The sequence below is a fragment of the Pagrus pagrus genome, assembly GCF_965226575.1.
Source record: "Pagrus pagrus genome assembly, chromosome: 1".
NCBI classification, from domain to species: domain Eukaryota; kingdom Metazoa; phylum Chordata; class Actinopteri; order Spariformes; family Sparidae; genus Pagrus; species Pagrus pagrus.
This window is the reverse complement of record NC_140185.1, coordinates 35,056,241-35,071,565: the sequence shown is the minus strand read 5'-3', so window position 1 is coordinate 35,071,565 and position 15,325 is coordinate 35,056,241. Positions and strand designations below refer to the sequence as shown.

Sequence of the window (15,325 nt, the reverse complement as noted above, 5' to 3'; positions counted from 1 at the left end):
AAATAAAAGGTCTTTGTGTCACGTTTACTTTCATTTAGTTAACATTGAGACTTGAAGGTCTAAATAAAACAGAGACCTCACTCATCTTGGCTTAGAAAAATAGACCTTCTGTGCTTCTCCTTAACATAATTGAATTTGGTCTTGAAACGTACAGATCATGCACATCATGTGACTGCATGCTGTACTCTTTTACATGTAAGTGTTGCAGGGGCTGGTTAGGAACACACACTGAACACAGACTCTCCCCGTCCTTAAAGAAAACCTTTATCAGCTGCCATGTTTTATCTTCCCAGTGGTGGTTTATGCACAAACACAGTTATTTTTAAAGTTGTTCAGCTGATATCTACTGACACTAATGAGTCGAACTTGAGTCGTCTTTGTGCTAATGATCTGTTTCTTCCTCTTTTTTTTAGGGAAACAGTGATGAGGAATCTGTCAAAAGCGTCCTGACATCCCCCGAGAATCGCATCCTCGTCAAGCGGATGCTGATTAAGTGTGCAGACATCTCCAATCCATGCAGGCCACAGGAGCTCTGTATAGAATGGGCCGGACGCATCTCAGAGGAGTATTTTGCACAGGTAATTAGGAAAATAAGGTGGTGTTAATGATGTGAAGAGACGGACCCAGAAGGGAGAAACAGCACTTTAAATGTGTTTGTAATTTATGTGTTTTGTTTTTTTGCAGACGGACGAGGAGAAGAGACAAGGTCTACCAGTGGTCATGCCTGTGTTTGACAGAAACACGTGTAGCATCCCAAAGTCCCAGATTTCCTTCATAGACTACTTCATTACGGACATGTTTGACGCATGGGATGGTAAGACTGCACATGGAAACACTAGAGATACATGCACTGTCCTCGATCTGCATGCTATATGTGCTGCAAGGATCACGTATTTGTGTAGGCTAACCTGGAAGTTAGCATCGCCCTGGTTCCCCTCGACAAAAAGGCCTGTCAGATTTTTTTTTGAGGAGCATGAATTCGACAGGTGGCCGTTTCTTACATATTGCACCTTTAAAGGACATGAAACCTAATATAAACTTGAAATATGTATTTTTAATAAAACTGTGGATAAGCAAACCTACACTGTACGAGTACTGTACCTTGAAACCAACCCAGGTTCCCTTACATAAAAATAAATCCAATGACTTACACACAGTGAGATATACAGAATTCAAATTTGGGGAGAAAAGGGAGCTCCGGTATCAGATTGGTCGTCTGAATCTTCACGTTTCCTGAGCTGAGCTATAAGAATCAGTAGCGCTCTTTTACAGAAAACGTGTTAATAAGACAGAGGTGTCACACTATCATTAAAAACAAATCACATCTGAGTTTCAACTTCTTTTTGTCGTCTCTCCAGCGTTTGCAGACCTCCCTAATCTAATGCAGCACTTGGACAACAACTTCAAGTACTGGAAAGGCCTGGACGAGAGGAAGCTGCACAGCCTGCGACCGCCTCCAGAGTAGGCGCTGCAGTGTCCAGCCCCGGGACTCTGCGGTCTGGGGCGGCCCTCCTCTCTCGTGCTGGGGCGTCTCTCTCCCTGCCAGCCAAAGGACCTCCTCGCCTTCACTCTCCTGCTTCTGTAGCACGCCGAGCGTCCACATGTCCGTCCATACAGAAACCACAGAAAGGACTTCCTGACGGGCAGCTGCAGCCCTGTCGGATGAGAACTGTGACAAACAGACACACGGTATCCTTATGAACTTCTCGTGCCTCTCAGGCATTCGCAGTGTAGCTGGTCATGTGACACGACTGAGAGAGGGTCCTTGCAGGCCTCCTGGCAAAAGCATCCGTCCCTTAATTACCATGGTGGCTCTCCTGTCTGCCTGTGAAGTCGCTGTTTGACTAAAAAAACTGCTTGTTTACTGAAGGAGCGAGCAACAAGTGTGGTCTGAATATGAAGGATATGACCTTTGACCTCCATCCCTGTGCTCGCAGCAAGGCAGGACTGCTCCCTCTGCCCCTAGAGGCCACACCATGAAAGAACACTCCACTGCTTTTTTTTTTTTTTTTTTGTTTTCTGTTGTTTGTTTTTTTGGCAATATATTCATGTGTCCTTCAGAAACACATCCGAGTTGACACGTAGCTGTCCTGACAGACACGTGGGAGGGGGATGCTTTCTTTTTTTGGGGGGGACAGGGAGTGGATCTTTACTTTAGGCCACTGCTGAGAGACAAAAACCTCAACATCATGATCATAGGTAACTAATTACAGATGATTTGGTATGTTAATTTTTCTTAGATGTTCCATATTTTCTATATTACAAAAAAAAAAGAAAATTCATAAATGAATTAGTTGATAAATAAAGAACAAAATGAATTTCAAAAAAGAGAGCGAGAAAAAGCCAAAGCTGATGAAGACAAATACTACTATAACTCTCGATAAAATTCACAATTATTATTCATATGAAGCATTACCATATTAAACATTTTTATTTTCTTATCAAAAAAAAGTACAGTACCAGTTTGAATGAACACTTTTGTATTGCACTGTAAACAATATTAGAAATGTCTACGTCTCAGTGATTTGTCCAGGGATGGGATGTTGCATTGTAGAATAAGCTGTTATTGTTGATCATCAGGAGTTTGTGCGTGCGTGCGTGCAAGTGTGTGCGTGTGTGTACGTGTGGGTGTGTTTGGGTTTGCAGGTGTGGGCGCGCGGGTGTATTCATTGTTGCAACAATCCCTTACTCTTGGTTTAATGCTGTAAACCGCTTGACATTTGACAACAGCAGAAATATGTGAAAAACATTTTGGACTTGAAAATTTTTTCTCCCAGAAATTTTTGTATCTGGTTTATCCTACTGAAAAGACTGCCTTATTTTATACAATATTTATACAGTACATCCCACTGTGCAACTGCAACGGACATCTGGAGTTTTTATTATAACATAGTCAGAAGGTTATGTTCAAGTAAATCTCAATATTTTTATAGACAATGAATTTTACACTGGATTTGCAGCAAATGAGATCAACCATTATAGCTATCTGAATACCTGTGAATGGGACGGTCACGCAGAGCACGTATACAGAGAACTAAATGGTTAAGAAGGATGTGGATCGCAGAGTTGTCTATCACTGTCTTTAAGCAGTCTCCTAGAGGCCGGCTTGCATTGATTATTGATCAAACATCATTCTATTTTGGCCACTTGTCCAACATCCTTATGCACAGACCCAGGGAACAGCTTTCTGTTCGAGGCTGGTTTCAGATTAGGATACTAATATATGTTAAAGATTGTTGCTTATTAAGAATATTTCCTCTTTAAACAGTATATAAAATGCCATAACAGCTAAGCAAATGATGGTTAATAAGACGTATTGACCACGATTATCTTTGTTTCTCTCTTATGACAGAATTGTACACTCAATCAGGGGATTTGTTTGTTCCTTCTGATTCACATCTTGGTCTGAAGGCACGGAAAAAGAAATTAGAAACTATTCAATGAAAAATAAAATAATGTCAATTATATGTTTGTAGTCCATTTCCTGCAATGATTCAACGTCTTACTTCTGTCCTGTTTCTCTGCCTGTTTTCACTCATTATTGAATTCTGTCTCGCTATCTAACCGCCTCTTCTGATTACTTGTTTTGCTTTGAACCATCTTAATTTGTAGAGCGATAGAAAGGGCCAGGATCGAATCAAAGGTTTTCAGTATTTTCAATGAATCCCGATGTCCACGTTCCCGGTAAGTCCACAAGAGTTCAGGGCTGTCCCACTTTACCCACAGTTCATAGCGTTGTAACGTTAAACAATAAACAATATAGGAACCTTGAACCTTCGAAAGATTTAAATTCAAATAAAATGTTAATATAAAAAAAACAGCGGTAATGCGGATGCTTTCATTATTATGTTTGCAACAGACAGAAATAAATAACAAAACACAATGCAGCACATTAATGGCAATTACATCAGCTCCCTTAGTTCCTATGGGGTTTTCTCAGCCCAGTACTGAACATCTAAAGACCCGGTACCGGTCCACAGGAGCAGGGGTTCCCAACCACCGGGGGCACTGGCAAAAAATGAATGAATGAATGAAAAGTGATAAATATTACTTTATGTCACAGATTTACGCAAGTTTATGCTAGAGAGTGAATTATTCTGCATTGTTTTCTGAGAATAAAAAGTAAAATCTTTCAATTTGACACAAAAATTCTGTTGCATTTTACTTTTTATTTGGTTATCGTCGTTCTGTAAATGTTACCAGAATGCAGGAAACAGTTTTTGAATCTCAAAATCTTTCAAAATGAATGGGAGACAGTGAATACAGGTAACTGTAAGGGTACACTGGGGTGTGTCACTCCATGGTCCGCATGTGTGACATGTAGGGAACCCCCCCTGCTGATCAGTTTGCAGAAAGGCGAAGCAGCTTTGTTGTTATGTTACTAGCATGCATACTAGCAGTTAGCCCTGAATAGCTGCCCCGCTACTGACCCGCTCTGCTCGGCTTATGGTGTTTTCACCACACTGCCTGATTTCATGTGAATGGAGCCCTAGTGTCTATGACCAAAGCTTTAACAGGAACCCAACTGCTCTTTATGGCCCCCAAGGCCCCGGGAGCGGATTAATACGGCCCTGCTCGAGAACTCATGAAAATGGCGTCCTTACATGTTGGGACTTTACAACACTAAGGCTGTGTCCGAAATCATGTATCTTTTGTCAATCAATTGTTTGAAAATCATCAGTCAGCTTGAGATTTGTAAAACCGGCCTATTACTCTTTCCGACAGCGTTACGTCACATAAAAACAGCGCCACTTCCGGCCAGTCACACTTTACGGCAGGTCGTCAGAAAAGCTCGCCGGCAGACTGATGGCTGCAGCCGCTCAGCGTCAACTACGTTAGAAACTTAAGTTTTTACTGCAGATTTAGCGGAGTGGTGCTATGTCTTCGGGAATGACTGGACAAACACCGTAAGTGCCTGTTAACTGTGTTTATTGTAATTAAATAAGGCCACTTGTGTAACATAGGCGCTAACAGCGCTGCATATTTGAGCCGAACAGCAAGCTAAGCAGCTAAGCTAACGCTAACTACGGTTGTTGCCAATCTGATAGCATACATGGTCGTGGCCTGCTAGTGAGCGTTAGCTTGCGGGGTATCATATGTGCGCTTAAATGTCGACACGACATGTTTGGCCTGGGTTTGTGTTATCTTCTATCATGTGTTACTTGAGCGATATATCATTTCAAGTCTTAAATAGAGAAAATAGTAATATGAACATTCAAAACGTGCTTGTAACTCTCCAAATTAGCTAGCTTAGCTTTAGCCTTGGCCTCAGGCAGTTGCCGCTAGCTAACTTTAGCTGTTGGTAGCTTAGCTGATAATAAACAGTCAACTAACTGCGACGACTGTTCATTTTGCACCAAAGTGTGATGTGTTGGCTTCTTCAACAAGACAAAGACTTAATTAGCGAGAGACCTTATAAAAGCCACTTTTTACGTGGCATAGGATTAACTGAATAAACATCTTTAAACGTTACTAGTGTCGGTTTAACTAAGTTCCAGCTAGTTTTCCCCCATTATTTTGAAATATCAACAAGGAAAAGTTTGTCTAAACAAATGATGTAAGGACAGAGGAAGCATGCAGGGTACAAATGTGTGAGCCCCTCCTTCATTTTCCACAAAACAGTTTACAAGCGTCACAAGTTTCTGACTCGTCATTTAGCTGTATCATATAAGAAGTAAGTCTACCACCTAAGTCTTAAGTCAAAGGCACTAAAGTTGCCATTTTAATCTTGAAGATGTTTTGTTTCAACAAAGATCTTAATTATTTTTTGTTTTAAAACTAAATAAATACACTCTTAGTTTTCATGACTGAACACACTGATCTTGAAGGCTCACTATTTAGTTTTGGAGAAGAAATTAAAACTCACAATTTTAGTATTTACAACACTGAGGTAATAATACAAACCCAGAAATGTGTATGTAGAAATATGTAAGCTTGTTTATTAAGTTATGGAAAAGATAAATATCTCTGAGTTTGTGTTGTTACCTCATTAATATTGTAAATATAAAAATTCTGACTCTACATAGTGCTCTTTTTTAAATAGTGTAGTTAAATGAATTGTCCTTGATTTTATATTTAACATTGTGCTTGTTGTCTCTTCCTCTCAGGTGCCTAACCAGCCGATGGGATCAGACAGCCCAGCCTAAACAGAGGAGTAGTGAAAATGCAGGCCACCCCGTATCTTTACCAGGAGTTGTCGGCACTGCTGGTTCAAACAGCACAGTGTCCCAGCCAACACAACCAGGAGAAAAGCCGGCGCCTCCGGGAGGAGTTGAAATGGCTGCGGCCATGGCTGCTAAAATAAATGCCATGTTAATGGCCAAAGGAAAGCTGTTGACTCCTCCACCCTTACTTGCAAAGGTGCACATGATATAAAACAATGTTGACAATAGTAGAAAAAACTCTTATATGACCTGTTTATGCGTTGATTAGAGGACTTACAGCTTCCCTTGTTATTTCACATCTTTTAGACTCCTAGTGTGCCTGTGCCAGCCACTACAGAAGAGATGGTGGTCACGGAGGTCGATATAAATGATGTACCGCTAACTTGCAGGGACCTTCTTACGAAAGGCAAGACGCAGGAAGAGGTAAGTGGAAAGTGGCCATGGCAGTGTTACAGTCGAGACACCACACTAGTTAAGAAAAGTGGAGAAGTGGGAAAAAAGTTAAGAAAATTCTTCAACAGTTTTAAATAAACTTATCCTCTAACAATCCCTCTAATGTCACAATGAAACTTTCTCTTGCCTTTTTCAGATCCGACAGGTCAGTGGAGCAGTCGTCTCAACAAAAGGTCATTTCATGACTGACGCTGAAAAGGGAAAAGCAGGGTATGTACATGATTAAGACATGGCAAGATCATGTCCTGCAAAAGTAATAAAGAGTGCTGTAGGCTTACCTGGAAGCTAGCATCGCCCTGGTTTCCTCTGCGAAAGGCCCGTGGTGTTTTTCCTTTTGGATTGTTGCAGAAAATAAACTTGGTGACAAACACAAGTCTATGATACTTACACGTTTTGATCAGCAAGATAATCTTCACAGTGTGTGTCTTACTACACACACTTTACTATAAATGTATCAATCTACAAGTTGTAAAATCACAGTTAGAATAGTTTGAAAGTAAAGTTGTCCTGTAAAGACGGACTAGTGAGTAGATGAGTCTCTGTGTCGGAGTGATGACATTTAATGTCTCCAACAACCTCTGTAGTCTCATTCAGCCACTTATTAGCAGCCACCTTTAACTTGTATTTTATGCTGTAGAACAAAACGTGATATCTTATATATCTTAATATCTTAAGCTTGCAGACCTTGTTTAAGGCATTTAACCGAAACTAAAGTTAAAGTTTTACATCAGTCTTGTAGAAATGGTTCACTTGATACAGATGTTAGACGAGTTACACGGTAATTATTTGCTTCAACACAGTCATGTTCTTGTCATCGTTTTGATTACTTGTCACAATGTCATATTTATACACGCTTTCCTACAAATCTTTGCAATTATAGCAATAAACCATTTTGTTGATTGCTTGCTTATTGCTTGCCAAGAATCCCAACATATTAATAACCAGTTAAATGTCCCATTTAATTCAGATTAAATCAGTCATCAGACACAAAATGAATATTTGAGTGTTGATAAGGAGAAAAGAGCATATGAAGAGTGTTAAAATTGTATATTGTCTGTGACACTTCTGCTTTGCTTTCTTTTAGACAAAGACCTTTGTATTTGCACGTCCAGGGAAAGAACCAAGAACAAGTCAACAGTAAGTAGCATTTGTTTATCCGAGTCTGTTCCCTTGTGTCTGGCATTGTCGTCATCTAATATAATTCACAAATGTCGTAAGCATTCAGAAGTCTGTTCTGTGTTGCACTGAATATGGCTGATGTCCAAACATTGCTGACGTTTCTCCAACATCAGAGGCTGTGCTGAGGATAAAGGAGATCATCTCTGAGGACCTGTTGAGAGCCTCAGCAGCGGCAGGAGGCCAGCAGGTGCCTGTAATGCCTCCAATCACACTCTACCCTCAGCCCCCTCGCCCCGTCATTCCCTCACCTGTGCCACGGATGCCCAACACCAACTCAGTGCCAGGCCAGGGACATCGGCCTGCAGCTCCTCATACAGGGGTAGGCAGACATGATATCCATGTTGAAGTTCATCACTCCACAAACCGTTAACTGCAATGTTACCTTGTGATAAATATTTTTGTCTGTAGGAGGGAGTTTCCTCGACTATCAGCAGGCCTTTTCATAAAGAAACCTGTGTAGCATGGTTAAATCAATACTTGTTGCTACTTTGTGAGCATCTGACTTGCATACGGTATATCTTTCATGTTAGACATGAGCAGAGTGTCGGCTTTAGCTGGTTGAGCTAGTTAGCTTCATAATAATCCAGAATTTATACAAGGGGGGTTTGGCCCAAAATCTATTATCATGTTTCAATAAATCGTTTTTATGCTGAAATGAAGTCATCAAGTCTTCTTAAACATGTTACCACAAAACAAAATTGTGAAGAAAACACATTTTGGACATATGATCATCGTATAGAGATACTTTTATATAATTCATTATGCATCTCAAACATATTGTGTTGAATATTGATCGTCTGCAGCTTCTCATAGTGTGTGATTTTAAAAATGGAGGTAAAGAAAGTGAGGCAAATAAAGACCATGTTGCCTTCACTGATACCCACCTCCCAAATTAACTAGCAGAGAGAACATCCCAGGTCTACAGGGAAACGCCTTGGATCGCTGCATCTGCTTACAAAGCTGTTCTACCTCATCATCTTATTTTAGATGTCAATTAAAAACCTAGATGTGCAGGGCTTTATAATGAGACGTGTTGTTCCCTTCATCCTCAGAGTTTTGTGCACACAAAGATTTTCGTCGGTCTGGACCAGGTGTTGCCCTCATTCAACGTGAATGAAAAGGTCGAAGGCCCGGGAGGTTCATACCTGAGTCACATCCAGACGGAGACGGGGGCTCGAGTCTTTCTCAGGGGAAAAAATTCTGGCTACATCGAGCAGGCGTCAAAGCGGGAGTCATTTGAGCCTCTTTATGTCTACATCAGGTATGTTCATTCCAAGGGCTGACCAAGTTCCCTGTTAGGATACTGATTCAAGTGTGTTGTGTGGTTGTACTGGAAGATCAGGAAGTTTTTATTATTAGAAGTAATTTAAGAGACAGTTTGTCTTCAGAGTTAACAGTCGGCTTGCCTCTGCCACGTCAGCCAAGCGTGACAGAGATTTGCATTTCCATCACAACAGGGCTGCCTGCTTGAAGGTGCGTCTTTAACTGATGACGCACTCAGTTTGAGTAGCGTTCAAAGGACCGTCTGTAAATAATCTTCCTCCCCACAGTATTATCGAAGAACAGCCGCTAACAAAGCGCCGCTAAATCCGTTATTAACATGTTTAATTTCCCATAACTTATTCACAATAAAGTCCCCTGTTATTTAGCTGTTTAAAGGTTTTTTTTTTTAATGAAGAAGCAAATTCACAAAATGTTGGTTTTTCATGAGCAGTAACAGCTGAAAGCAAACACAATGAAACGGTACAATACAGCAGATATTTGAGAGTATAAATGGGAACGCAGGAGAGAAACTAAAGAGATTCAGTTAGAAGCTGTAAAATGACTCTGAGCTGAACGGAGTTTTAAAAACACCTTTCTCTCAGATCTCTTGCATACAGATGAGTTATCGCAGTATAAAGTCAAGTCATATCACAGTGGAGGGCTGGGTGCAGGTGCTACTCTCAGCGCGGTAAAACTGGTTATGACGAAGCAAATCAATGCAGTACAGTTTGACTTGATGTGGCCAAAAGTGCCAGTGGGAAAACCCCTTAATCAACCTAAATGTACCATCCCTAAACAAAAACCTAAATCTCTTGCCAAAACGCTTAAGTAAATCGAACCACTGTGTATTTACCTGATGACATACCTGTCTTGAACAGTGGTCAAGGGAGTGGCTGTAACTTCCCTTCCTCCCTGGAGTATTGTTGAAGAATAGCCACTAACAAAGCTGTGCTAATTCAGTCATTTAAAAGCTTTTATTTTGAAGCAGAAAAATCTGAATTAAATTGGGATGACTTGTGTTCATGTTTTCATTCATGTCGTTCCCTGCTCGCTTATGAAACCTTTCTCTTTTCCTCTGTTCATCGTATTAAATCGTGGTCTTTTGTGTGTTGCAGTCACCCAAATGCAGCCGGGTTGGAGGCAGCGAAGAAACTCACTGAGAGCCTGCTGGAAACTGTAAGTTCATGATTTTGTCTTCATGAATAAAGTCGTAGTTGTCGAGTCAGGTGAATTAAATGTTTTTGCCTGATGGAGGTTTAAGAAGGTGAAACTATTGAAGCATATAGTCTTCACTGATACCCACCTCCTAAAGTGAACTGTGGTAGTGTGAACCACCTGATCTCCAGAGATAGGTTTTGAGTGCTCTGCACCTACCCACAATGCAACTCACCTTTGAACACAGCCATTGTGGATTGTTATCCGGCTCTTTACATATTGTTTTTTCTATCACTCTCCAGGTGAGAGCTGAACATGGCCGCATGGTGTCGATGTACACAGCCACCGGCTCAACACAACGTGAGTTTTCTTTTACGCCTCGTAAATAATTCCCACAGTTTGACAAATATCATCTACTAGCTGTGTGCATTCACATTGTGGTAATTAATCCTCCCTCGACGTCTTTAGTGGCTCTACTATAAGTTGAAATAGTAGGTCACCGTTATCGATTCATGTGATATATATGCTATTAACTCCACGTTCTATACTTTCATTTCAGCATACGCAGCACATGGATTTCCACCTAATAGCAATTACTCTAGCCAGGGATCCTGGTATAACTACCCAGCAAATGGGTATGCTGGCGGCTATTCAGCGTACCCAGGAGCCAGTGGTTATTGGAGTAATGCAAATGGTCCCCCAAGTCATTCTAACATGTCGACAAACCCTCCATCTTCTCAGGCAATGGTTCAGTATCCGGTGTGTCCTAGGAAAACGCATCCCTATCTCGTCCAGGTAATTACCAGAGATTAAGGCTATTTGTCTATTTTAAGCATTCGTTTTTATGTTATTTGTAAATTGATTTGAATTTGAAAAAGCTTGTTGCATGAACCATAGCCTCAGGTTTTAACCCACACTCTTATTTAATGATATGAAGAAGAAAAAAAGTGGGTAAGATATTTAAATGTAACCAGCAGTGGGTTTGGCTTTTTTTGTTGTTGTTGTTGTTGCCATTTTCTTATAATTAACAAATTACTAATTTCAATAATTTGTTTGAATCTGCACACACACTACAAACTTCATTATAAACTTTATGATAAAGGGTGTTGTGCTTTTTGTTTAATAAAGGTGTGAATCTTCACTGTCAATGATTTGAAAGCACAATATTCATTATTTAAATTTATTTCGGAAGTCCTTCAAATAATCACACTACAGTATAAAAGCTTCATGTTTTCAATAGCAGTATCTGTGTGACCCATCTCAGTACATAAACATTACAAAAACAAATGAAATCTACAAAAGACAAGACACTTACTGAATGTGTCAGACATCACAAACATGACTCTGTGCCTCTTCAATTAATGGCTGATTGACTGGGCTTGCTGTATTCTTTACACCTGTAGACATTAGCTTCAGGTGAAAACAGCTAATGTGGTTAATAATTGTCGTGATGCAGAAGTTGCACACTACATGTGTCTCTTCAAAGTTCATACAATGACCTCTGCCTCCCTCCGACATATCTCCTAACATAAGTAACTGTAGTCTAATGTCCGCCCTCAATCTGAAGCATGAGAGCGATGTAACTTTAAAACTTTATTGTCCAGCTGAGGCCCAAAAATCAGCAATCAACAAGCGGCAAACTCGCTTTATGCTCTGTCTCTGCATCGATGCAGCATCTTCCACGTTCACATCGTGCCGATCTGAGAATCGAGACATTTCCACACCTCTAATTGTTTGCGTAACATTCAATAATATAATGTTGTCATTACACACACACAACCTGTTAACAGCATTGAGGATTTCTACTTCTTTAAATTCCTGCTGCAGTATCAGTGTGTGTACGTGTTGGTTTTTCTCACTGAAGGATCCTGGCAGCAGTGAGACGGTGGATCCTGAAGGATGTTTAAACACCCCCGCTGACTCAGGAAGTCCCAAACGTCATTTCCAGGAGGGGGCGAAGGAAGAACAGGTGAGCTGAGGAGTAACACCTGCACATGCCACTGAGGGATCATTTTGACGCTTGTTAACATGAATATATATCTTTCACTCAACGATTGACCTGTTTGAGTTACTGCTGACAGCTGAGCTGTCTGCTCCTCATTCATAAAGAGCAGAGAGGCGTCAATCATCACTGCTATGTAGAGAAAGTACCAGTCGTCCTTTTATCTTTTGTCCTATGTGTATATTCTCTTTAGCTCTCGTGTCTATTCATTTTAAAACTAGTAGCAGTGATTTATATAAATAAACGTCAGCACAAATGGTTGTTAAAGAAAGCCGAGCAGTGGTTTTTGACCACAGGCATCAATTGTAGCTGCTTAACTTTGTTACTCTAAAAAAAAATGGATACAATGTTGACTATTTGGAAAATCCTGACATTGAGAATCAAACCCCAAAATCTCTTCAGACTCTGCTGAGTTCACATTGTGCCTGTCATCATGAGACTTTAAAGGTTTGAATAAGGGCATATCTTTAATGTCGACTTACTTGTAATTTTTATTCAGTGCTTACTTACTGGAAGTCTGTCGACAGATGACTCAGGTTTACAACCTGACTGATAAATTAAGCAGCCCTTTTTAACATATCTAATCTTTTTTTTTTTGTGACTTTTCCCCCTTCTAAATTAACCAAAAAGTTGATTAAAAATAAATAAAAAATAAAATAAAAAAATTAGCAGCCTTGGTTTTTAAAGTTTTCACATGCTAAAAATGATTTTTCTGTGGATCAAACCAAGGTCCTTTTATAGGCAAGTCTTGTCACTCACCAACACCTGGGTAGTTATTTTGGGCTAACAAGGCTCCTTAATTAATGGGGAGAGAGCCAGAACCTTTAATGGCCACCTGGACATAAAACTGCATGTGTCAAAAATAGCAATTTGCTATTTTTTGGAGGAAGGGGTAGTGTCTTACAACCTTTAAGTGGTCTGTTTCTCTCTATAATGTCTCCGATCAAACCTTTTCTTTCTTTGTCTGTGGTTTTTTTGAGTCGTCTGAAATGTTTAATGGTTTTTTTCCTGTTCAGCCTCCCGGCAGCAGCTCTCCAGAGGCTCCTGCTCACCAAGCGTCTGAACTTCCGGCCTCCAGCGTTGGAGAGGAGAAAGTAGTAGAAAGGTGTGTTAATAGATCTCATTTCTGGTGTGTGTGTGTGGTTCTTCATGAATGCTGTGTGGTGTTGATAATGTGTTTTTCCTCTCGTCAGGATTCTGATGCCTCCACCACCTCCTCTCTTCGCGGCTCCCGCTCCTGTTGCACGTAAAAGGCCGAGAGACGCGGTGACAGAAGATCCAGCCAGTGTTCCCGTCAGCGCCGCGTCAGTGGGTATGCATTTCTCGATTTTCTACATTTCTGAGAGACTGCTCAGAGTTGTCTGTTGCATGAAAAGGCATCTCCCCCCGTGGAGGAATGGGGGAGGAGTGGAGACCTGTGTGAATCTCTCCGCTGATAAAACCCACTAACATGCTCTTCTTGTATATGTTTTTTGTCTTTCCCTTGTTTTCTCTCTCAACATGTGTCCCCGGACCTGCCTGTTATGGATGTGTGCTCTGCTGCCGTTTCATTTGATATCTTCCCTCCCCTGGCTGCGGATCAAACGAACTGAAAAACCAACGCTAACATGGGGCTCCTCAATGGGTTTCCTTTTTGTTTTGTTCTCTCTCTCTCTCTTTTTGTCCCCACACCCTCTTTCTCTCGTCTCCTTTCTTTTCTCTGTCTCTCCATTCTTATTGTGCCCTCACAGGTGTTCAAGAGGAGGTGTGCGAGAAGAAGGTTAAAGTGGACGAGGATGCGTCAGGGCTAGTGCCCTACGGAGGAGATTCCTCCGACGAAGAAGAGGAAAGGACACGTAGCAGTAAGACAGATAACTCATAACCCCCGCCCTGCCCTGCCCCACCCCCACTGCCCAGGATACCCAAAGACCCAAAATCTACATTCAGTATGTCAACACAGGTCTCAAACTTAAAACCCATCAAGGAAAAATCCACCCTCGCACCGTCGCACACTGTTTAAAGACTATACCAGTGTTTTTAACCCGTTACCACGAAGAACAAATGTTTCGCTGACCATTTTCTAAACATTATGTTAAAAGCTTTTCTTTGGCATTTTTCCTTTTCATCCAAGCAAACATGGTTTTCCATTGACATCCATTTCAGCACTTTAAAGACGGGTGACCAAGCTTCAATCACCGTCAGGTTGACTGTCTCTTATAAAGCAGTAATGTAAAGTACAGACGATGAGTAACACAGGCTGAACACTGGTATAGTCTTCGAGTTATCACCAGTTTCTGATGTTTGGTGCTTTCCTGGACTCTTAAAGAAGAAGGCTTTTTTTTATTTTCTTGTCCTGGTTTAGGTTTTGCTTTGTGTCATTATGTTACAGTTTCAGAAATGTCTGTCTTTAATCCCTCACACAGCGGCTGTGAACATGTTGGTTTTAGTCAAAGAAAGGCAGGCATATTTACATTTCTGCTCGCCTGTAAAGCAAATGTAAATATAAAAAAATATAGAAAGCCTGCCAACTAGATTGTCTCTGTGCTTATGTTTGTAGCCGCATGATTTAAAAATGCAACACATCTTGTGGCTACATGTCATTTATTGGTTTTAGAAAATGTAAATCTTTTTTCCCCAGTGTTTTTCTCTCTTGTGTTATTGATGTCTTAATAGAAGCCTTTCTTTTTTTATTCTACGGGTCTGAATCTTAAACGGCAGACAAAGTTTCTGTGAACGCCACTTCAAAACAAAATGGCCACTTCGAACAGTGTGGAAGTATTCAGGGTGGATTTTTCCTTTTTTAAAGATGTGAATACAGTTGTATAAAAACATTTGGATTTTCTTTCTTAAAACACTTTTATTTTACTTTTTCGAAAAAGCAGCTTTTGTAAATCAAAAACAAAACCCCCCTATTTCCTTTTATTGAATTTAAACTTGGTCTGCTGCAGTTGCTGATGGTATAAATACATATTGTAAAATTCAGTGAAACTTTTTCTTATCTTGGAAAATGGTGTCTGCCTGTTCCCATGGAATACTATAATAAAAACAACTGAAAATCCCCGACTGTCTTTAGATGCAGTGTGTTTTATCCTGCTGAGGACGGTCAGCAGATGTTTGTTTTTTTTCTGAG

At 40.6% G+C, this 15,325-nt stretch overlaps 2 protein-coding genes across 2 annotated transcripts in view; both read left to right on the top strand.

Moving 5' to 3' along the window:
* Nucleotides 1–3,467, top strand: part of pde8a (phosphodiesterase 8A) — a 57,495-nt gene extending 54,028 nt beyond the window's left edge. The window contains exons 20-22 of the mRNA XM_084357760.1: nt 414–578; nt 685–814; nt 1,359–3,467. Coding sequence (XP_084213886.1) covers nt 414–578; nt 685–814; nt 1,359–1,465 — 402 coding nt within the window. The 3' untranslated portion in view covers nt 1,466–3,467. The remainder of the gene's footprint in view (nt 1–413; nt 579–684; nt 815–1,358) is intronic.
* A 1,306-nt stretch (nt 3,468–4,773) lies between these two features.
* LOC311263039 (KH homology domain-containing protein 4-like) lies at nt 4,774–15,255 on the top strand. The gene is made up of 14 exons (XM_084362886.1): nt 4,774–4,907; nt 6,108–6,360; nt 6,471–6,587; nt 6,754–6,827; nt 7,702–7,754; nt 7,910–8,115; nt 8,849–9,057; nt 10,175–10,235; nt 10,517–10,574; nt 10,774–11,009; nt 12,079–12,183; nt 13,233–13,321; nt 13,410–13,528; nt 13,947–15,255. The coding sequence occupies exons 1-14, from the start codon at nt 4,879–4,881 to the stop codon at nt 14,075–14,077; spliced, it is 1,740 nt and encodes a 579-aa protein (XP_084219012.1). The 5' UTR covers nt 4,774–4,878; the 3' UTR covers nt 14,078–15,255.
* Nucleotides 15,256–15,325: the final 70 nt, after the last annotated feature.

Excerpts from the sequence above, each read along its gene's own strand:
- LOC311263039 (XM_084362886.1), top strand. The coding sequence starts at position 4,879 with ATGTCTTCGGGAATGACTGGACAAACACC. Across the intron at positions 9,058-10,174 it reads CCTCTTTATGTCTACATCAG|TCACCCAAATGCAGCCGGGT; the intron begins GTATGTTCATTC and ends TGTGTGTTGCAG. Across the intron at positions 13,322-13,409 it reads GAGGAGAAAGTAGTAGAAAG|GATTCTGATGCCTCCACCAC; the intron begins GTGTGTTAATAG and ends TCCTCTCGTCAG.